This window comes from Pyrgilauda ruficollis, unplaced genomic scaffold, assembly GCF_017590135.1.
Source record: "Pyrgilauda ruficollis isolate IOZ18807 unplaced genomic scaffold, ASM1759013v1 scaffold11, whole genome shotgun sequence".
Lineage (NCBI taxonomy): Eukaryota > Metazoa > Chordata > Aves > Passeriformes > Passeridae > Pyrgilauda > Pyrgilauda ruficollis.
Genome location: NW_024509210.1, coordinates 12,197,044 through 12,221,111, shown reverse-complemented (window position 1 = coordinate 12,221,111; position 24,068 = coordinate 12,197,044). Strand labels below are relative to the sequence as shown.

At 39.1% G+C, this 24,068-nt stretch overlaps 1 protein-coding gene across 9 annotated transcripts in view; it reads right to left on the bottom strand.

Moving 5' to 3' along the window:
- USP54 (ubiquitin specific peptidase 54) overlaps window positions 1-24,068 on the bottom strand; it is a 93,511-nt gene that overhangs the window by 30,677 nt on the left and 38,766 nt on the right. For 6 of the 9 annotated variants that reach the window (XR_005955662.1, XM_041473864.1, XM_041473880.1 and 3 more), the window contains exons 2-6: window positions 15,534-16,380; window positions 12,816-12,908; window positions 2,888-3,022; window positions 1,600-1,713; window positions 1,362-1,444 (exon numbers count right to left, since the gene is read on the bottom strand). Coding sequence is in view for 8 of the 9 variants with exons in the window: in XM_041473864.1 (XP_041329798.1) it covers window positions 1,362-1,444; window positions 1,600-1,713; window positions 2,888-3,022; window positions 12,816-12,908; window positions 15,534-15,680 (572 nt within the window). In the remaining variant the exon portion in view is untranslated. Of the gene's footprint in view, window positions 1-1,361; window positions 1,445-1,599; window positions 1,714-2,887; window positions 3,023-9,577; window positions 9,680-12,815; window positions 12,909-15,533; window positions 16,381-24,068 lie in introns of those variants that run through there. The other 3 variants (XM_041473897.1, XM_041473889.1, XM_041473904.1) reach the window with 3 other exon arrangements.

Genomic DNA, 24,068 nt, shown 5'->3' with positions numbered 1-24,068 from the left:
AATGGTTTCACAGTTGAATAAATATATTAGCATGTATTGGTATTTCTAAAATAATGCATGACTTAAGATCTATTGCGATATTTCCTAAAAAATACTGAATGCCATTTACATATCTATTCTGCCCTTTTTCTAATAAATAATATTCTGATATACAGTTTCTGCTGGAGCCTAATGAAAATCTGCAGCTTGATGGAACAGCAGGTAGTAGCCACAAAGGGGATGCTTTACAATACTCTTGGCACACAGGTGAAGTGGTGTGACCTTTTAAGAGATCTGCATGTGAAGCGCAACTAGCAGTTTTCATGACAATTTTTTCTGTAACTATAGATATCACTGTAGCTACATGTCTCACATGCCAGACATAAAACAAAGAGAAGTTCTAATCCCAATAAAGATTTCAAGACAGAAACAAATAACAGATTCCTGCCTCAATCAGATTTAAAAAGCTTTTCACTGAGCAGCCATCTACTCAAAGAAGACTTCTCCAGCATTAGTTCAAACAATCTGCTACAGTCTTAGTGCTCATGCTCTGTGCACTGCCTTTAATGAAAGGTCACAGTGACCAGGGAAGTTCCCCCATAACTAGATTAAACAAGAGCTATATATTCACCCAAGGAAAGAGGATTTGAGGAACTATAGGCTGGTCAGACTCACTCCACCACCTGGGGCATGACAGACTAAATCAATCCCCTTGGAAATCAGCCCCATGTATGCGAAGGATAAGATGAGTCAGAGCAGTCAGCACAGATTTACCAAGGGCAAACCATGTCTGACCTCCAGTGAGAACTTCCCCTTCTGCATCTTGCCCTAGTTATTGCAGAACTGCCCTGGTCACCACGAGGGAGGAAAACACCTTCCAGTTCAGAACTGCAACAGGCAGTCCAGAGAAGTCATGGAATTTTTGTCCTTTAAGAACTTTCAAAATTCAGCTACACACAACCCCAAGAGTCTGATTTAGCTTTGAAGTTAGACCTGCTTTAAACAGGAGGATGGAGTAGATGTCCAAAGGTCCTTTTGAATGTAATTTTTTGTTGTTTTTCTTATCTATCTTCTTAGATCACCTGCTCACACATAAAAGTCTTTCAAAATGTACATGAGTCCTTGCTACTACAGTTGTAAAGACCCAGAATCATAAACAAGCAGACACACTGATCCATGCCTAAATTACCATCTTCTGCTTCACTAAATCCTCACGTTCTTTATCAGAGTAATCAAAGCTCTGCCAACTTCGAACAAATCATGCTCTACGCATTTAATCAATGAAGATCCAACTGCAATACCAGGACAGGAGGAGAAAAAAAAAGAAAAAAAGGGGGGCGGGGGGGGAAGGACAGAGAATACCTGTGAAAAACTCAACTCACCAGAGTGACGTTGTGGAAATATAATGTACCATCTGGATGAAAGGTAAAGGGTCAGAGGTGGCACCACAACTGGTACAAACACACTAAAGAGAAAGAAAATACAATACACTGACAAGATTAGACAGGTATTTCCACTGCAATACATCTGCCTGTACGTTTCTTTACTGTGGCAATGCATGTATTAGAAATGAAAACATAAAATTTGAGAACTGGCATAAAGCACATATCTTTACCTCACCTGCTCAAATAAAGTCATTGCAAACTTCTGGTGGGAAACACAATGTGGTGCAGTGCAAATGTCTTCCTTTGTCTCATCTGCAATGTGGAAGTGAATTCGCATTAACAGGTTTTCCTAGCCAAAGGAAAAAAGGAAAAAATGCATTAGATAATTTCAACTGCAGACAAAAGTTAAGATATAAATCACAAAAGCAAGCCAGACGAAATGATGTTACAGACAGAAGAGTTAAGATATAAATCACAAAAGCAAGCCAGATGAATAATGTTACAGACAGAAGGCTCCTGCAAATTTATGGAAGTTACTTCAAAAACAAAGAAGTTGATATTTCTTGGCTAAAAAAAGGAAATGCCCTCCACTTCTGATTTGAAATGCTGGATCAGGTAACCATTTATTTTATTTAATAGCACTGCTGAAGACTCTGCTGCTGATTTTTCTGTCCAGTTCTCAAGCATCATTTGGATATACAGCAGAGTACCTATGCAGTTTTAAAAATCACTGGATTGACACTAACTTCTCGTAAACACAAAATAAATCAACTTCTACATTCCATGAGAGCTCTGATATATGCCACATCATCTACGTTCTATCAAAAAGGGGGAGAACTAACAAATGAAGAGGCAGACTAAATTCTGTATGAAACAAAAGGACTGAACATTTCCTAGACATTAATTCATACAACTGCATCTGTTTTAAAGCTCGCTGAAATCCTTGTCCCAAGACCTCTTCTCCTCCCACTGCTGCCAACATTAATCTGTGGGTGCCAGAAATCTCTTGACAACTCTTCCAGCAGAATACTTTTCACTAACATTACTAGCTGCCTGGGTGGTTTATAGGCCTGCAACTAACAGGTCAAGATTAATTATTTGGCAAAACAGCTCTAACATTCTACAATTTCCCTTGAAAAATTTTCCTGTGAAAATGCAATTTCAGAAAAACTGGCAATTAAAATGTCCTTTCACCCTTTTGAAGGGATCCTTAAAACTAGAATCCTGGATCATTCTTTTAGTGCAATTTTTTCATAATTCACATCTAAAGCACACTGTAGAGGGCAAGCAGTACACATGCAAAAGAAACTGTAAAAACGGTTACCGATGCTATTACCATTTCCAAATCATTAGTCTGGGTATCTCTCCGGGTATGCACTTTCCCAGGCCAGACATGCAAAGTCTGTTGCAATTTAGGGAAAGGAGAAATTGAGGGGAAAAAAATAAGGGGAAAAAAATCAGGGAAGATTGGGTAGGGGTGGGCCACATCTCTGCCTGTCAAACCATCTTTCAGTCATACTCACAAAACATTCAGCAGCATCATCCATGATGCCCAGCTGGAAGCGTTGCTCATCCTGAAATGTCTTTGCAAGAGCAGTGCGCAGGGCATCAGAAGGCAGTACCTTCTCACTGCTACATTGAAACTGGTTGAATATACCCTAGTAAAAAACCAGAAAGATAGTTAAGTTACTGTATTTTTCAAAATATGACTCAATTTATCTGAAAACAAACAGCAAACATTTAACCTGTTTGGATCCTGCAACACACAGATACTTGTACAATACACAGACTACAAGAACAAATCCTAGAAGTTCCTCCTTTGAAACCATACGCACCTTTGTGTATTTCTTCCTTTCCTTTCACATATACAAGGGAGGGTTAGGAATTTAGGATGAAATTTCCCTCAGTGTCAATCCCCCCTGGATCTATTTGTCTTTCTCCAAATCTGATTCCTGAAGCAATGAACACCAAAACATCATGCTTTTTGTCCATCTCTCCCTCTCCATTTAACTTTCTCACTTCCAGCTTACCCATGCCACCTTATTCCCTCTTTTAATCGACTGTTTCCAAACATCTCTAGCCCTTAAACAGCCACAACTTGATACTTGCACACTTGAAGAAATTTACCTTTGCTAAGTCCAAGTGGGTAAGAATTGGATGACTTTTCTATCAGCATGCCGGAGGGAAAAGGCACGACGTGAATAGGAATGGCATTCCTATGTACAGCCAGCTGTTCACTTGCTGCCATAAACCTGCATTTTCGTAACTGTAACTCACACTTGGGTAACAACCATTTGCAAGGATGAGTAGTTCTAAAAAGACACATTATTTTCTGAAGTGTGGGTTATATGCATGGAAGTTCCATACATACTCCCAGCTGATGAAACATCCACATTTATTTTGTGTGCTTGCATGCACGTGTGTGAAATATCCAAAACGTCATCTGAACGGTTAACTTTCACTGTGCCCTTCCTACAAAAACAGAAACATAATTCTGTATGCAAGATCCTCCGTCTAAGTAAAAAACTTCTAGTCCTTATTTTAATACAAGACAACTCTCCATCACCACTGTGCTCTACTTTCTACCTCATTTTATATGACAAGCAACCATCTTCATCAGTGTCAATCTCAAAATTCTGCCTGTCCTTTCCTATAAAACTGTCCTCATAACTTCTCTAAAGACTGTGGAAAAGCTAAATTCATACTGCAAGAGAGGAAAAAGGGATCACCAGTCTTCTTTTCTGCCTTCTAAACTTAGTAAGACGAAGAAAAAAATCCGTGTGTTTTTCCTGATTTTATTTCAAATCTATATTAATCTGGAGTGATTCACAATTCATGTAGCACTTCTTCCTTTAATTACAGAAACCTTCTCCCCAACATACTTAGGATCTACAGTAACTGGAAATAATCTAAATCTTTCTCTCCCTGAACAATTTCTACTTGTTTCTCATCAGGAAACGAGAAGGTAAGCTGGGAGGTTTGCCAAATGGTACAATCTTGTCTGTTTTGAGAAAGCTGGAAAAAATGCCAAGCACAGCTGTCACTGCACAGGCAGCAAACCAACCTCCATTGGCCCCTGCCATTTCTGCCCGTAGGAATGGCACAATTTATAGAATGGGCATAATTTAAAATAGATGTAATATGCCTCTCTTTACTGCAACTTTTGTTTTGGTGGTCCTCAAGGTGCCCATTGATGTAAAACAGCCCATTGTGCTGAAGCCCACAGCTCTTCTATTTTTGTCTTTATTAGAGTATCAGAGAATCATGAGAAAAGGGTAAAGAAGAGAAAGTCATGAGGCACTATCATACTTCAGGAACTACAGACAATATCCCCTCAGTTATCTTTTATATATACATAAAACAGAAAGAACAACAAAGCCTCTGCACTTAAACTTTATTGCCATTTCTGTCACTCTGATAACTGAGCAAGTTTCATGTTTCATTAGTGAACTTTCTCATTTCAGTGACCCTTAAAAAAAAAAAGACAGTGAAATGTAACTCCACCCTGCTTCACATTTTTCATTAAATAATTTAAGAGCACTCCAAAATATTCAAAACTGTGCTTGAGAAACGTGTTTATTCTATTTATTCAATCTCACTTCATAGATCTGAGACACTTGTCTAGCAACTGGGTCCACAACCTCACTACCCTGAGCTGATGGGCAGGACCTGGTTTGCTTCAATGAGAGCCCTGAAATGGCTTTGCACTCCTGGGGAGTGAGAAACAATGCAGGCTCTAAATTAGGTAAAAGGAGAAGCAAACAAGGAAACTGAAACTCTTCTTTTAAACTTCTATCTTTAAAGAAACAGTATGCTTACCATGGAACAAAAAATAATTAAGCAATGTCAATTCTGTGAAGAATGCAAAAATTGGGATGTAACAGATCCCAATATTACATGGAAGAATGCTTCCTCAAATTTGTGATGACATAGCACACAATGGTATACAGTCTTATTTGGATTACAAAAGAGGAACAAAATCTTAAAACCAGTGAGAAATTGTGCATTTTAATCTAATAAAGATCAAATCTTATTATGGCATTGCACAGTACAGTTTAGAGCACATTGGAACCAAGTGCTTGTAGGAAGTCCCAAAAGCATCTCAAATGGAGTCAAAAGCACTTTAAACACAAGGGAGTTTGGTTTTTCTTAGATTTCAGTCACTGGGGTTGGGTTGGGGTGTTGGACGGAAGATGGGTTTGTTGGGGTTGATTCCCTTTTCTTTTTCAAGATAGGCTCTTTGCTCCCCTTCAGAACAAGTCTATCTTGTCTCTCAACCTTAGAGGGACAGGTGTGGCATTTCCTGCAATTTCATCACTTAACATGATCTAAGTCAGATCTCCCTGCTTAATTTAAGGACTTGCCTGTGAGTGATACTGTTAACTGCTCATACACTGGTTCCCTGTTTCATACACAGGTATGAAAGCCAGCTGGGTGCAGACCAGGAAAGCACTCCTCATTCTGCCCCAGGAGTTCTCATGGCACCTTTCTCCCAAGGGACTATGGAACATGAGAACTTCATCAATTAAACATTCGAGCTTCATTCTCCTCCAAAAACTTCTTCAACTGCTTCTGAAACTGAAGATGGTGGAAATCCCATCAGTGTACTCACTGCACTGATGATCTCTTTCAATGGCTACATTCCAACACAAATGAGTACGTCCCTAAGAGTGGCAACAATAAGAATGGACACTGCTAAAAGCCCCATGAACATGCAAACTTTCTTCTATTTTACTTGTTTTCAGTAACTAAAATCAAGAAGGCAGAACACAAAAAGAATTTGCTTAACATAAAATCTAAGAATTACTAATACTGCATTAATAATAGTACTTTGATTTCTACACTGAGGACATGGTTCTTGGCATGTTGGTCAGTCTGCGAGCTAAGACAGAACAGTGTGAGCAAGGGATTTTTCAGATAGGAAGTCTGTGTTCTGGTTACACTGCACTCCTATGAGAGGTCTATGACAGGAAAAGAAGCCCATCTCCCTTCACATCCCCTTCCCTGTGGCTCTTCATAAGCCTGTAAAGGCTAGCAGAGAATAAATTATGAAGTGCATGTGTTCTTTAAGACCAAGAAATTTGCTAAGTCCACCTAGTTGCATATAGTCCTTCCCCAAATACAAAGATCGACTCCCCACTACATTGTTATCTTCCACCAGCTTGCTCTCAGATGGGTCCAGACCTGGAACTTCCTTAACCATCTCACACTATCAATTGTAGGACCTCACTTCATTTTTTTATTATTCAGAAGGCTTTTTCATAGTTTTTTAACTGATGGCTTCATATTCTTTCTAGTAGTACACAGCTGGGCCTCTGACACGCATCAGAACAAAGCCTTGCAGCCAGTGGGCTTCCACAATAAGGTCCTCCACTTTGGGAACTGTGGGAGTGGGGATCAGTATGAACTTTCTATATGTATATTGATCAAGGATCAAATAAAGGAAAATAAGTTTTGAGACAAGGTATATTTATCATATAGCTCTTCAAGAAACCCTGAAGATCTTTCAGAACACTAAAATTCACATGCATGAACATAAACCAAGTTTTTTTCACCTGGTTTAAAGATAGCAAGTACTCTTCAAGTTAATCCATGGGATTGACATGCATTCTTGGGAGTTCTTTTTAAGATCTGAAAGTTGCAATAACTGGGAACCCCCTACTATAGTTAACAAGAGCTTCTCCCAATTATCTTTAATAGTGTTTGGAATCAACTTCTTTCCTACAGAGGAAGTATTCTATTTATTTGGGGTAAACTGACATCTGCAGTATGTAACTAACCATACTGATGAAACAAACCAAACTTGATACACATTCACATGTGCTTTTTAATCAAGTGTGCAAACGTAGGCTGACATAAGAATAAATTGATGGGTGAAGACAATAGGGAACAGCTACTGAATCAGAACAGTGTTTATGCACTGTAATTTTGAGTTGTGTCCTTGTCAGCTTTCTGGGAACTAACCCTTCCAGAATTACACAGAAGCTTCTTCTGTATAGGGATATCACTGCAGCTTTAGTGGTAGGGTATTTCAAAGAACAAAACATGTTCCCCTCACCTTAGTATTCCCTACACTAATCAACTGTTTCTAGGTTTTGGTGATGGGATTTTTGTTTGCATAATTTTTTTAACCTTTCTCTCCATTTTAATAGCATGCCTTTCTCACCCTGCTCAGTGCATCTTTTTTTCTTGCCTGTAGTACCTAATCTCTCATTCAGAACATTACACTCTCCCAATGAAGCCTCGTGCTCAGTACAATAACCTGTTTCAAATGGTCTGCTAAAAATCACTTTTCTCCCACCCAAACACATCAGCCCCCACCCACAGTATTTCCACTAGCTCACATTTCTTCCCCACATTTCCTCATGTTATATTCACCTTCAAGTTCACCAAAAATTCTACATCTGTTTGGGTTTGTGTCTTTTGATCTCTTTTCAAACCTCCAAGTCTGGTAACAATCAACCTAGATTTCCATTTATTCCCTTCTTTTTACGTATCTTCCATTTGTACTCACACTATACCCTGAATATTAAGATCAGGTCCCCGGTAGAGACTGTCAAGTCAGGCACTTCTGGCTACTACCAAAATCAAGTGAAAATAATACTTCCCACAAGTGTTGTTTAGGAAGGTGGCAGGAAAAGAAATTCAAATCATAGAATGTGTGTATCTACTAGGTAACAATTCATTAACTGCTTGATCAAGATCAAAACAGACAATTGTTATTTGGAAGCTTCAATTACCAGTTTATTAACTCAGGGAACTGTACTTGCTGCTAGTTTATTTGGCAGGCAGTTAACTGCAAGTGCCAATAGATGAAAAACGTTCAAACAATATAAGTGATTATTTTATGTATTTTGAATACTGTTTTACCTGAAATACTACTGTCATTAGAAAAAAGCATAAAACAAGAGGATGTAATCTTTGCAACCAACCTATTATGGTCTCAACCACATGATGAACATTTCATAATAAATCACTCAATTTCAAGCAAGTGGCTTATGAAAATCAACTATAGTCATTCCTCTTTTTTAAAGTGCTGTAAAACCCTACTGTTCTCCATTTTCATCTTAAACAACAACATCATCTCTACACAGAAAATTCACATTCTTCCTGCTTTTGTTGCACATGACAAAACAACAGAAAAGACCAGTCCTATTAGAATGTATCAATCAATAGAACATTCTTCTTTGTGACCTACAAAAAACACTCTGTCCTGTATCCTGGCGCTATGGAGCTCCCAGTACAATCCCTGGAAGGAGAACAAACTTTCTGTGGCATGCTCAGTACAGTGGACGGATTTCCCCCTTCCTACCCTCTTCCAGCTGTGATAAACACCAAAGCAAAGTCATGCTGAAAAAAAAAGGAAAATAAAACAAATCATAGCAGACTTCAGCATAAATAATAAATCAAAAAGCTGTTCCAGTGTTACGGCAGGCAAACCACATAGTGGTAAGGACAGCTTGTGTATTGAAAAAAATACTTAAATAATGCCACATTTTAAGGAGCAGTGTTTGGGGTTCCAGCACAGAGTCTGCAACTCTCCTTTTTTACAGCTGTTGAAGCAAGGTAACTTCCAAATAACCAAGGAATGCATATCTGGAATGATTTCAAGGTTCATTTTCTAGCTACATAAACACAGTCAGGTAGCACATCAAGTTTTAAAATTACTTCAAGAATTTGTGAAATGGAAGTCTTCAATGTGGTACAAAAATAAAACGTGATTTGATCCGGTATGACATCACCGTCCTGTAATTCCATACTTGAAATTACAAGTAATATTTAGAGAGCTAACTGAGCATTTACAGTAAATACTGTGCATGACATCCAAATGCCTAGAAACAGTTACAACAAGACAAGGAAGTCTGGAAAAAATACAATTTCTTCAGTGTTATTCCATGGCTAAATTTAGCTTAGAGAAGACTATCTTCCTCTGGAGTCAAAAGGAAGAGGATGTCATCTTCAGAGCAGGAGAAGAGCATGAACCATCTCTATACAACACAGATGGTGTCAGGTATGCTGTGAGAGGACCCTGAAGTGAAGTGGCAGAACATGACACAGGCTCCTCCCCACAAGTACTGTCCCTTTCCCAGGCCCGCTGGAATCTGAACATGCCAGCATGCTCTGAAGAAGGGCAAACATGTCCTGCCTCCACCTTGCTTGGTCTGGACAAGTGTTTTGGGCAGATCCACCTGACAGCATGCAAGGCTAATTACCTCTCCCCAGACCCTAATAGGAGATTTTCGCATGGTATAGAGCTCCAAATTCTGGTGTTCCCACTGGATCCAGCCACTTCTTCTCCCTCATCTTAGCAAAGCCTAAGGCAAGATTCAAGAAAAAGAGGATGTCAAAGACCTGGAGGCTAATCCAGCATTACTCTGGCAGGACAACAGTTAAAGGCTTCCAGAGCAGAAAGGAGAACTAGGGCAGGGGATGAGATGGGAAGGGAGGGGATGACCCTGCTGCCCTGGAACACACAACATGCTCTTGGTGATGCTTGTAGCATTAGGTGCACATTAAGCACATAATCCCACTTGTCTTATAGAAGTTCACACATAACATGTACCAGACAGACTTTTACAGGAGGAAGAAAAGAGAGCAATTTGAAAACACTGATCCAGAGGGCAGCAGAGAACGAGTAAACACCTTGAACAGCCTTTTCCCTCCCTTCTAATGCCTGCTTAAGGAGTATATGAAGACGAATGTGACCATCTCCATGGTTTGGGGCTGTCCCTTGTGAATACCTCTACCTTTTCAGCTGCTTTCAAGCAAGACAGCTAAGACTTCTGGTGCCCAGAGGTTTTTTTGGGGATTGAGGGGAGGTCTGCACCCCCAATTTCACTTAGAGTCAAGTAACAGCCCTTATAACTCACCTTTATGATACTATTTGACTTGATAACAACACAAAAAGGGGGTTGGGGGAACTTCAAATACTTATGTACACACATCAACATTTTACACAAGATAAGAAAAGTGAAAGCTTGGCACAATACTACCCAGAGAGTTTCTGGAACAGGCTTTGGTAGGACACACAGTGATCTCCCATGAAGAACAGACTGCACATACAGTTGATGCTAACTTTTTGATTTGGATCCAGCTGGAGTCTATTTACTTTTTTAAGTTTTGGTTACTGCTCACACTCATCAATAACTATCTAGATAATTCTTCAATTGCTTATGTGTTCTTTAGAGTTTTTGTGAGCTCTAGGAATTCTGCACACAACCAGATCCAAGTTTCCCAAAATGTGCAAAAGTAGTAGAGGATTTGGTGCAATATTATTGTTTTATTGGAAATTAAGGGTTGTAACAACTGCCAGCTAGGAACATTATTGCCAAGAACTCCAGGTTAAAAAAACAAACAAAACCAAAAACACACACACAAAATCTTTGCAGGTATCTAAGAGTGAAAAGGGACAGCAGCAAATTTTTCAAAAGCTGCTTAATTTAAAAAATAAACATATGGCTGCATGCATAGAATTTGTGAATTCTGCCACACCACCTGTCATTTCCAAGTTTATAATAGCACACTACACACTTCAAGACATCAAAAATAAGGATTTTACCAACAAAACGAAACACTCTTTGACCCAATGTCAGCTTTTAATACATATACTCCAGAAATCCTGTCATCTTCCAGTTTTCCTGCAGTGCTTCCCCTCTCATTCCGGTACTGCTAATCCACATGCCTCTTTGTCTGCAGTTCACCTTTCATGACCAGTACCACAAATGTTCATCCTTTCCTTTTTCCTGTAATACTCTTTCACATCCCTCTCCCTCTTTTTCAGTATTCTATACAGAAAGACTTTTAATTGTTATCTTCATATTAAAACTGGGACTCTAGTGCAGAGTTGAGAGTCTACTTTCATTCATGGCAGAACCTGTCTGATCTCCTGGTATTTCCTTGATCATGCTTTTCAGTTAAACCCCAGAATGGCAAAAGGTAACATTCATGGTAAATTCCTAAATCCTTTTCTTTCTGACCTCATAGTGGCTAACAAAGAATACCAACAATCACTTGACATTACCTGAAGGCATGATCCAAAAAATACCTTTAAATTATCCCACTGAACTTCATGAACTCAATCCAGATCATGACTAAGTCTTGGCATTCCCCTTTAAAGAAGGGGATATACTTAATACTCCATCTTTTATGTGTCTGGAGAGCTGTATCTCATTTTGGATGCACTACCTTGCTCCTAATCCACTGTTACATCCTCTTCTGATGATACTGCTGTAAATATCATCCTGTCTCATTTCAATAGATAGGTCTTGAGACAAATTTCCCCTCAAAAAAAGATAAATTCTCTTACTTCATGCCTTAATAGTCTCCCCTTTGCTGTTCATTTGCCAGGGAAAACTCCTCAACAACAGCCCCAAAGCTCACTAGATAATTCATTTCAAGTCTGTTTCTACCAGAGCACCTGTGACATTACTTAACAGCAGCAAGACAGCTGTTGTACTATAAATATTGCCCGGGAACGTCAGATGATCTTAATTTAAACCTGCACTCTCTATTTTACCATTTTTATAAGACATGTTGTCTGTCATTTTCACTACTGTACATAGAATTCATGACACAAATTCTCCCACAATTAGTTTATACATTTAGTTGGATTTTACAACGCATTTGTGACCAAAGAAGACATTTAAGTTTCAATTTCAGAAAGGAAAAATCACTGCTCAGGAAGATTAAAGCTAGGTATTTTCATCATGTTTGCATCATGTACATTTCTCTCACAAAAAGCCAGGGGTTTGAGCTAGCAAAATTTAGAAAGGAGGTCACAAAAAAACCCCAGAATGCAACAAATTAATTGATAGAGACAAACAGAGACACAGGATTGCACAATTTACTCAAGTACATAGCAATACTCAAAATCAGAGCTAGCATCTTTATCTTACTGTCCAGGCAGCCTCTATGACAGCCAGTTATTGAATCTGCAGCTACAAACAGAATTGATGTTTTTTAAAACAGAGACTACAAAGAGCTGAGCCATTTAATGCAGACATCAATATTTACAGTAGAAAATAGCCTTTTAGTCTTACATAATCAACAGCTTTGAACAGAAAGGCTTAGCTAAATGGCATTCCCCATCCTGACATTTAAAGTAGCTCTGAAAGAAAAGGTAAATGTTGATGAGCACACTGACTGCGTATGGTAATATGTTTGTATGCCAAATGATAAACTGGAAAAAATAAAGCAAACTTGTATTTTACTGCCTGAACTAATGGAGACTCACAATGACCTGCACACCATTAAGAAGAGTCCTTGTAACTGAAGCTCCACGAACACATTTGAACACATTTTAGAAACTGGATCTTGGACCACTAGCTATCACATTTACCTTCTTCTTATACATTTTCAGGTGCAAGTTTGATTATAAACATTAAATAAGTATCATAAATATTTCTGCTCAAATTTTTAAAGAATGGTGCTCAACGTATTTCTAACTTTTACCTTAAGAGCACAGAAGATGCAAGAATCACCCATACATTTGTGCGTTGTGATCTGCCGGAAACTGCGGCGAAAAATGTCCAGGTGCCAGAGAACCTGAAACAGAAAATGGGGCACAGCCAATTTTATGAATATATAACATAAAATATTGCATAGGCTTCTGACTAAACTGCATATGCTGAATAATCCAAGAAGTCTACCAACGTCATCAGTGATCAGCTTCAAAAGAGATGCCTTTTATCTAACTGCAAGTTGATGTTTTTAACTTTCTTCTTTAGCTGTAACCTTCACATGCTAATTTACAGTGTGACCTTCCTCTGAATTTCTTACCATGTGCTTTTAGATCACAAAACCCACTTCTTCATCCATGTAGCTATGCTGGCTTAAACAGCACCTGCTCTGACTGCTCCGCTGTGCTGGCACCAGGACCGGTCACTGAGCAACTGCACCATGAAGCTGAGCAGAGCTGCCAAGGACACCCCCTGGACTGATGGGGATGAGACTCTTCCCTTCTTCCAATCCTATACAGCTTTCTTGTTCCCAGCAGAAAGCCCAAATGATGAAGAAATGGAGCACCAGCAGCATATACATAAACAAGTTAGTGCAAAAGAAAACAGGAGAATACTAAAATCCGTTATGCCCAATATTATCATTACTAAGTGTCCTGACAGGCCATGATTACTAACCCTAGCCTGTTAGGGCAGTTATAACTTCCTCTCAGGAGAATTATGGTGGTAATACCAGGTGTGTGAATAGGTAGGGTCATAGTACAGGAAAGCAAGCAGGCTTTTACATGTTCTGCTAGCAACAGCGAGAGGTGACATCTGCTCTAACAGTACCATGTTTTTTTACACTCAGTTTCACCACTAAACCTGCGCACTCTTGGGAAATTATTCAAATTTCTATCTGTAAAATAGCAACAATATCCATCTCTAAGGTGTTCTACAGCGAGCTCTTGATGTATAAATGTGGTCAGCACTGGCTATTTCAGCTCAAACTAACAGTTACTGGACTTTCCTGCAAACCTCAGTTACCAGCCTTCCTGAAGGCAGAAGTCTGGACTGAAAGAAGCCCTGACCTAAATCACGTCCTACCAGGTTCCGGACAGAGCAGCAAGGTCCAGGCTGACATGTGACTGGCTAAATGCTTCATTAGCACAAACAGAGGAACCAATCTTCTTATTTCTGATGAATTTGCCTTGACAAACTAGCTAGAAAAAATTTAGCACCCTGGCAAACTTTAGCACCCTGGCAAAAACCCCGGGTTTCAAGAAGCGTTTCCAACTGGAACGATTTGTTATTTAAACCATAGTAATATGTAATATTCAGTAAACACATTTTTAAATATAATCTGTAAGTTTCCCAAAAATTCATAATTGCCATAGCTATACTTATACTCAAACTATCCCTGTACTTAAGGCCTGGGAGGAAAGATAAGCCTTGAAAATATCTGATTACACACAAACATTCCTGAAGAACTACTGCAGACTTTACAAAAGGACAAAAAAATTATGTTTAGGAATGAGTCCAATTTTTTTATGTAATTGCCTTTGGAGTTTAGCTTGAATGTTTATACGAAATTGTAAGAGAGAGGAGCAACAAACATTCAAGAGCATTTCAGACTAAGTGTTTAAAAATTAGGATAAACCCCAGAAGTATGTATTTTAAGAAATAATTACCATCTTGCCTTTTTTGTTTAATTCAGCTCTGATTGTAAGTAGTTTCAGTATCCTATCTCTCTTCAGCTTTAGAAGAAAAGGGCTTCTGTAGCAGATTAAAGACCAGGTCATATGCTTTCATCTCCAGGTATGGTATGCAGCTGGTATTAGGATCTACTTAGTCCAGACCCAGGTTCACTAACTCAGTATTAGGAAGCAGCTGGTCATTACACCTTACAGCTTAATAAAAGTAATTGATACAGAACTTCTCTTTGCCCTGTCATTCCTAACATATTAAGACTACTGAGGGTCATAGGTATACATATATGTATTATTTGCACTAGGGCTGTATGGAAGCCTGAAGTTAGTTGAGAAGTTGACTGTGCCCATGAAAAAAACACGAAACAGAAGTCAAATCCATAGTGATACAGTCTGTTCTGCACAGACAAGTCATATGAAGGGATGGAAACTGACGTGAAGGGGTTTTAAGCCCTGCTGCCAAAATGACTGAATCTCAACCATCAGATATTCAAAGCATCTAAATGGTGACAACACCTCTATAGCAGTGATATCACTCCACTGAATTTGGCACCAGAAAAGGTTTTCCTTCTAAATCAAAAGGCAAACACCCAGTCACTTAAACTAAGCTACAGAGCCGCAGCCAGAAAGAAAACTGAACTACATAAAATGGATCTTGTGTAAACCTTGACTAGTTCAACAAAAAAGTTAAGTCTACTTTTAAGGAGTATGCATTCTGCAAGCTATGCAATATCCTATTATTTTACAATACATTTTTTATGGATATTTTTAGCTTTGGTTGACATGCTACAAGCTTACACAAACAAGACATTCAAGTAAATGTGTTAATGCTATCGAATTCACTAGGAAAACCTGAAAATTAAAAAGCTGTTCAATAACTCAATCTGCTTTTCCAAATGTAGCTTTATTCTATCTAGGCCCATCAACAGTTACGTACTCGAGTTCAGCTATATTTATTGCAAGTGCCTAGGAAAATACTGCAACAGAGGGCAAAACCAGAAACATTCTTTATTCTGTGCTCTTACCTGCAGTGCACTATTCAGGAAGCAACTGTTCTGTCCTGGTTCATTGCTGAGACCTTTACTGGGTGCTATTGAGGTGGTATTTCGTGGAGTAAACATGCCCTGTACATTGCCCCGACCCACAGAAAAGTAATTTCTTTTCCAAGACATTTTCCAGTTTCAGCTGTAGAAAATGCAGGTTTAGGCTGGCAGAGTATTTGACTTGATCAGATGCTTCCCTTCAAAAAATTTGAAACTGGAACAACACCCAGTCTTCCTTAAACTATAGTTTAAACAGTATTTATCCTTTTGCCAGGAATCAAGGAGCTTGCTTCTTTTAAATCCAGCCTGGGATGCTATTCTTCATTTGCTGCTTATGCATGCAAAAACCTCCTTTAAAAGCAGCCACATAGAACATTTGCAAAGGGATTGAATCCATGGTTGTGCAAGTTCATGTTAAGCTGCTTCTCCCTTTTCCAAATAGGCAGCAACTTTAGAGAACAAATGGCAAATCAAGGAGGTCGCAGACTAAGGACGAGAAAAACAACAACTTCCTCCCACACCCCCAAAAATGCAGCTTCTGTAATCCTTCTATAATCCTCCAGAAGAACACGGGAAAAATCCAGTTAGTAGGGGTGCAAAGAAACCAAAACACAACCTTGGCAGCTCCCTTTCAGTTACATGTATCTTGGGTGATGAACGAGACCGTAGCCTCACAAGGGAAAAAGAAGTAACTCCAGAACTTGAGAGCGAAGAGCTTTAAAGAAGGAAGACATCTCCGACACAGTTCTTATAATTCTGGATGCGATCTTTAGAAATTTCTTCTCCCGATCCTCCTTTTGCAATCAGAATGCCCAGCCGTGCCAGAAAGCTTGAGAGAGAAAAATAATCAAAGGCTTGCGTCATTTAATTACTCTCTTGGTTTTGTGGTGTTCTGCCAAGACCAGTGTTGCCTCACCTCCCACAATACACTGAATTTTCAGAGACAAAGCAAAAAATATAAACGCTCCTCCACCCAAAAAATAAAATAACATGGAAAAGAACAGAGGATTCTGAGAAAAGCATGTAAGAACAAGGAAGTTTGGAGTGTGTTGGCAAGGTTAAGAAGGAAACTAGATTAAAAAAATAAACCACAACGTTCAAGTAAACCCCATGGCAGTAGTCAAACATATCCTTTACAATCATGTAGCTTTTTTTTTTTTTTTTTTTTTTTAAATATCTTACTCATTCAGTTACAGGAGGATTTGTGGTTCTATGAATACATGCTAGCACATTCTCCACCCTAGAACTGGGATTTTGCACCAAACGTGGAAGGCATACGTCATCCCTGACTGGGCAACCCACTGCACTCTCCAGAAAAAGAACGGTCTCCAAATTTCGTTCATCAGAAACTACGTGTACCTCTAAAATACTACTTAATCTAGGTACATGGGATATATGATGTCTTATAAAAGGCATGGAAACTTCTGGAGAAGTCAGAACAATTATTCAACACAAAAGTGCTCTTCCCACCACAAGTTCACTTTTCCCCTCATCTACAAGAACCTGGAAAAAAAGATTTAAGAAATTCCTAGAAACAGGAACTACAAGATTCATGACAATACATTTTTTAAAGTTATCTCAAGTGTAGTCCACCTATATTTACAGTAATTTGCATAGCATTTTCCAGGGACATTCCCAATGACATCTAGAATTCTACCACTTTTGATACACACAACAACAACTGAAATTACCTATTAGAGCTAGTATGAGCAAAATTACTCTAATCCAAATGTACTTAAGTATTAATTACAGCATGAAGTCATTACAAAATAGACGTATGTAGGGTTTGTACATCAGCAGAAATTAACTGTGAGTATAATACCCTACAAAGATACCGTGGGTATCCATGAAGGCATGTTCTTCATCTTCCACACAACTATAAATTCTTCATCTCCTGTCAAAACACAGAGAACTTCCTAAATACCTCCAAATGTGTTACAGCAGCCTAACACATTCCCTTCTAGTAATACTTCATTTGTACTTCTGTTAAACTCATTCTACAAATATTAATGAATTCTCAGCACTGCTGTAAGGCCGGCAAATATCTTCTCACAGATGAGTAGTCCTCCTGGTTGCCAGTGTGCCATGCAAAATTTCAGACATGCTTGCAAGCCTGCAGGCACCGACCATTACCCTGCCCGTCGCACAACATTCCTGCGTGCTGAACTAACACAGGAGTCATTTCAAAGCAATTTCGGTCTCAGGCCCCTTTCTTTGCTCAACCCCTTAATGAGCCATGAGTCAATCATACTGTGTGAGCTATTTAGGGATCAATTTAGGGTCTCTGTAAAGCAACACCACTTGCAATAGGTGCAGCGGCTAAGCCTGTGTGTCACAGACAGCAGTCCTGAGTGCAACAAACCGAGACAGGCAGGCTCTGTGCTGCCTCACAAAAACCACTGAGCCAAACACTGTCTTCTTTCCAAAGTACCTACAAACAAAGAAAAATACAATCCAAAACATGCCCAAGACACACAGCTGAGAGCTGCACCTGTTCAGTGGACTTCAAGCTCTCAAAATGGGCTGCAAAACTAACTTTTGAACAAGTTTTGAGCAAAGCTACATCAGATATGACAAAGTGAATACATTTTTAAAGTTTATTTTTATTGTCTCTGAAGAAAATTCAGGACTAGAGGCTTCGCAGTTCACCTGCCATTGCAGCAAGACTACTTCAAGCTGGCCTGAACCCTTACAGTAACCATGTAAGCTTAGCACCCGCACTGCGTCTGCTCAGGCTCAGCAGAACTGACTTCTTACCACCGTGACTGCTCACAGGAGCATGTTCAGTTTGCTCATTTGGCTACACGGCCTTTGCAAAGCTAAGAACAAGCAAATAACACTTAAGCTGGTAACCACCCAGTTAGGACAAAACCAGATCTCCAGATCACACCTTTGCACTGTGCCAACCTCTAAAAAACTTATCAATGAAATACAACAACTCATATTAAATAAACATTATACAAATATTTTAATAAGGAGTAAATAAAATATAAAAAATAGAGAAAATAACATATAATAAAAAAAGCCAAACCAACATTCTAGATCTTCCTGCTGCTTTGTAGCAGCTTCCTTTGGGAAGGCAGGAGGGCTCCCAGCCACAGACACCGGCTCAGCAGATGAGAGAGGTATAGGCATCACTGCAGCAACACAGCCCCAGAGCAAAGCTGGCCATGGTTCAGCACACAATTCTGGCCTGAAGAAACCAGAGTCTGTCCTTTGACAGCACAGCACAACACTCTACTAGATGCACTACAGAAGATGTCAAGACCCTGTTTATCCCCATATTCCCTTGCTAAATCAATCACACAGCAACTTAACATCTGAAGTTGCATCCTTTATTCTCTGGCAAGGTCCCACTATCCTTGTTCATTTTTGGGGGGGAGGAGGAGGGGTGTGTGGAACACTCCTCTTCCACTGCAGTCTCATGTCACCAAACATTTTAGGCTATTGCTTGAAGCCCCAGTCCAAGCATATGGGTGAATTAGAACAACCCCGTTTAGGAACAAAGATACTTCCACGTAGCACTAGGTGTGGCTGAAACCACTAATTAAGTATTTATCACACTATTAAATAAAAGCAGAGGTCTGGAATTTAGTGTTTATCACTTATATTTCTGTTCTGTGTTTTGAAAGTTTTGTCAAAGTAAATGCTTCAATGGGTGAATGTGTCTGATTTTAGAATAGAGACTTCTTTCCCCCAGTATCCTATCACCTATTCTATGGTAGGGAGTAGATTAATGGTTTTGAGGGCAAATTATGCATTCACATGCTGCAACACCTCTGAAACCTAAAGAACTGAGAAACACCTTTGAAATCAAGATGTTTTGATAACAAAAAAAGACAGACTTGTCCAAGACAATGTATGTTGCTGAAAGTTTTCACCCAGATGGCTCCCGAGTTTGACTCTTTCAGTGAAGAGGCACAAGAATAATCCCACGGCTGTTCTCAGCTAGATGGAAAGTTTGTAGAAATAGAGGCTTGAGAACACACTTTCTCTATATACTTGCAATGGTGAAAGTATTTGTGAATTTCTGCATGGATTAAATTATGTTCAATTGCAGAAATATCAATATTACAGTCTTCATTTAGTTTAGATATCCCAAAAGATAGACAGCTTTGCAAGTCAGTTTAAATTCAGTCTTGAAGGTAATGAAATAAAACAGAGGGGTGGAAAAATTTCCCAATACCAAATAACCATGAGGCTGGATGAAGAGTGAAGAGGGCAGCAACCTGACAGAAGCAAAAGCAGATTATTTCCTCCTCCTGAGGATGTCTCTTCTTTTTGAGATTCTTAGCTAGCCAGAAATACGAGACAGATGTATTTGCTCACCTAGACAATAAAGCGCAACTACAAAACAGTAGATTTACATTCATCTCTGTTGCCAAGAATTTTTTCACAGTACAAATGGGACAACAGAGGGGAAAAAAATTCTGCTTTATGCATGCATTTCTCAGCCTTTATGGCTCTGCTGAGAGAAAGGGGCAGGGAAGAGTCTGTAATACTTCTGCTGTCAAGCTTGCACCCATCTGTCAGTCTTCCTCTTAAATGAGCAACCTGATTACCTGGCTCTGTGCTACTTGTGCCTACTGGGTGGAACTAGGAACTGGAACTGACAGCACCTCACAGTACCACTGGTGCCCACAACAGACTCATACTGGTCTTCCTTGTTTTCCATGTGCTACTGCACAATTCTCAGTCCCTGAAGTGTTGTAAAGACAAAGCTTTGAGTACCAGAGACCTCAGCCTAACTTCCCAGAGCCTTTTTGGAAAATAAGAGTTTGCTAAGGTTATGATAAATACTCTTTCAGACACCAAAGAAATCCTTCCATCTACTGGAAGCAAATTATCCAAATGTCTGGCTAGAAGTGGCTGATAAAGACAATCAAAATGATCCTGGAGTGAAGACTAAAAACACACTTCCCAAATCCATGGATGTACTTCTCCAGAAGTACAGAAGCCTGATCAAACACTACAGGTTTCTCCAGAAGACACAGTGAGGCCATTTCTGAGAGATCACCTCAAGATAATGCAAACAAAACCAGAAAAGACTAGACAGAACAGCAAGCAAAACTAGCACAACAAACATTATTTCTGGTCACTACCACTGTATTAATACAGCCTATCAACCAACAGAAGAAACTGTAGTCAAAATACTGATGGGTCAATCACCTTTTAGGAATGCATTCCCCAATGTGGCAATGTTGCCATTTCTATAGATAACTTAATGTTTCTACAGTCATAGGAAGGAAAAAAACTGAACAATTTTATGAACAAAGAATATGTTTTTACACCAAATTTTCAAACCAAAAAACCATGAAACATGAAAACCAACCCACTCAACATTCCTGTTAACTCCTCAAACCAACAAAAGGCATGGAGAGAACACATTCAGCAGAAACACTCCAAAGTGAGACTCTGTAAGCTGCTGGGGTCAAGTATAGCTTTATACAGCATGAAAACACTCTTTATAGCAAAACATTCTCCAGCTTCTCATCCAAAATGCTTGTAGGTTTTATAAAACTCTGGTGGATTGCCCCTTAAAGCAGTGTAATGAAATCTTGCAAACACTTACCTAATCTGAATCATTTGATTTTAAGCCTGACTGTCAGCCAAACCTATTTAAAGAGCATCTTTCACAGTTAAAAAAAAAAAAAAAGAAAAGAAAAAAAACCCAACCGCCAAAACCCAGCAGAAAGCCATTGGCTTTGAAATGCAGAAGATTCTCCTCCAGGGTTATAGTCATAACAGTCTTTTCTGCAGCCCTTTCTGAAATAAGAGCATCAGCTGATAAACACCTGTGTTCTGTGCTGACATCCACACAGACTTTTGTTCAGAATAATGGAAAAATATGTCACTTATCCTATACAGCTACTGAGACAGTAAGGTAGCTGTGTCCAGACTTTCATAAAACAGTTAAGAAGACTCAAAATATCCAGCTGCCTCTCGAATAATGAGAAGAGCTATTAAAACCCATTTGGTAAGGAGCTCCAGTACAACATGACAATTATTCAAAGGCAAATTATAATTAAAAAATAAATTAAAAAGTCCAAATACAACTCTCAATATCTACAGCCAGCATTACAGTCTTTTCTGATCAACAATTACTTAACCTGTAAGATGATCTAGAAGTTTCTAGAGTAAAGCATATCTTCTTAAAGACAGCAATTGATAAAAGCACAATATAAAATAATGGAGTAATACAGGGCTTCTGTTCAAAGACAAACAACGAGGGAGTGCAAGTCAGACCTAAAGATGTAAATGCTACATTATTTACTTTCTGTGGGGCTTATTGCCAAAACACATTTTGCTCCCCAGATAATGGTTCTACTGACAGAAAAAACATATTAATAACCACTGATCTCATGCATCATGTACTTTCAGCGCATGAATTTGCTGTGGAGGTTACAGGGAATGGAGGCAGACAAGCCCACTGGTTTTTACTGCCAGCTGAGGCTATGTACAAATCACGAACGGGGTGGGACTCCTGAGGAACGCATCTTGAGCTGTTTTATTTTCCAGCATCAGTCTCATTACATGGTTATGACAATGGGAAGATGCCATCAGCTCACATTCTAGGCAGCAGACCTAGAACTTAATGCTACAACTTAGTTTGAAAGTTTTTTGACCAATCGCACAAAGCAAAAGTATATTGACAGTTGTTCCATCCAATCACTATAAGCACACATACCTTTGGTTAAAACAATGCTTGCTTATTTTGAATACAATACCTGTTTGTAAGCCTTAAAACACAATGGACTGAGCTCCACTATTAAGCTTAGAACTTCCTAATATCTTGCTAGATATACTTTTCTGCAGCTCAGGGAGTTGTTCTAGCCAAGCGTTAATACACAGACCATTGTTATATTTGTCCTTACTTTTCTACTTCTTACATAATTTTTCTGCTGACCTATCTTATGGCTACTGCTTAGCTCTAATCACAGTTCTGCTGTCTTTGAGGCCTGCCTTTTGCAGCTTTCCCAAAACCCTCTGATTGTATGGATTCCCACAATTTTACTTCCAAAATCCTTTGGAAGCAGCAGCCAGCTTTATGTTACACAAACCTGTTGTATCAGCAACTTTTCTCTGATAGTTGAAGAGGCAAGGAATATATATAAAATTAAGAAAGTCTGCCCAGTCCTAAGTAAACTCAAACCCTTTCAAAACCATGTGCATTCCCTTCAAATCTACCCTACACAGTTGTTCAACTCTAAGACTGCTGTACATGATAATAAAAACCTACCTTTTAACTCACTTGGATTTCCAAGTTTTCTATTACTTTCTATATGAAATATAAGTGTATTCTCCCAAGCTTATATTTAAAAAACACTCTACCTCACCCCAGGCTGGTGCTGGACATTTCTCAAGAAAGAAGGGTAGAGTGAAACCAGCTTTTCATCCCACTCTATACGGAACTTGTGGAGTTTGGATAAATGGAAAAACACAGCAGCTTCAAATGTTAGGCAACTGCTCAAAAGTAGTTAAATATCACTAATCAATCACATGTAACACAGGAAAACATGACAAACAGGCAGCTGTCAACCCTCTGGTGAAATGGAAGTTTCTGGTTTGACTCAAGCAAGAGCTCAGCCAGCCTCTTGCTACCAGTTACTCTCTTTCCAAATCTTTACCTTGACTTTCCAGAGCAGAGCTTCAAGATTCATTTAGTATTTTATTCAGTCTCCAGATATAAACATTTTGATTGTATTTTACAGCCACCAGCTACTGCCAAAAGCTTTCAAGGCCCACTTTCATATGGCACTTTATTAACAAACTATCTCATCTCCCTTCCACAGGTAACACCACTTATCCAGAAAAACAAGGGATTTGTACTCTGGTTTATGAATTCCAGGCCAACAATAACTTAAGAGCCCTAAAAGATTTTAGAAGTAGTCAGCAGTATTCAACTACATATGGCTTAATGACTGGTAGCTTTTAAAATCCTAAAATCCTGCTGCCATTCTTTTCCTGACCTTGCAGATTTTCACTGCTGAACAGAAAAATTCTTCCTCATCTGTAACTGCTACCTTGTTATAACTGTGAGTTCTCCCATCAATCTTCACACCCCTTTCTCTTTGCTTAAAACAGAAGTCAGCAGCAATCAACTCCCAAACCATGCGCTGTTCACATTACAGCACCATAAAGCCCTCTGTTTCATTAAACTCTCTTATAAACCAATGATTTCTGATACGTTTGAATGTGGAAATACACACACATCCATACAGAATAACAACCACACAAGAAACAGATTTTGCAGGAAAACAGGCAAACAGGAGAAGTCTGGCTCCATTAGTACTTTTGATTTCAAAGGAAACACAAAGATTAAGCAAAGGCAGCGATACATTGAGAGTAGCAACAAACTGAGATCAAACAGATGGACAGTGTTTGGGTGGAAAAACAGGTCTTTCTGTTGATGTGCTAAGAATCTCAAAGTCAAATACTGCAATGCACTGCTCTTTCCTGGTAGTGCTCAAGGGGAAAGATGACATCCAGGGCAGAAATCAGTATCCTCAACACACG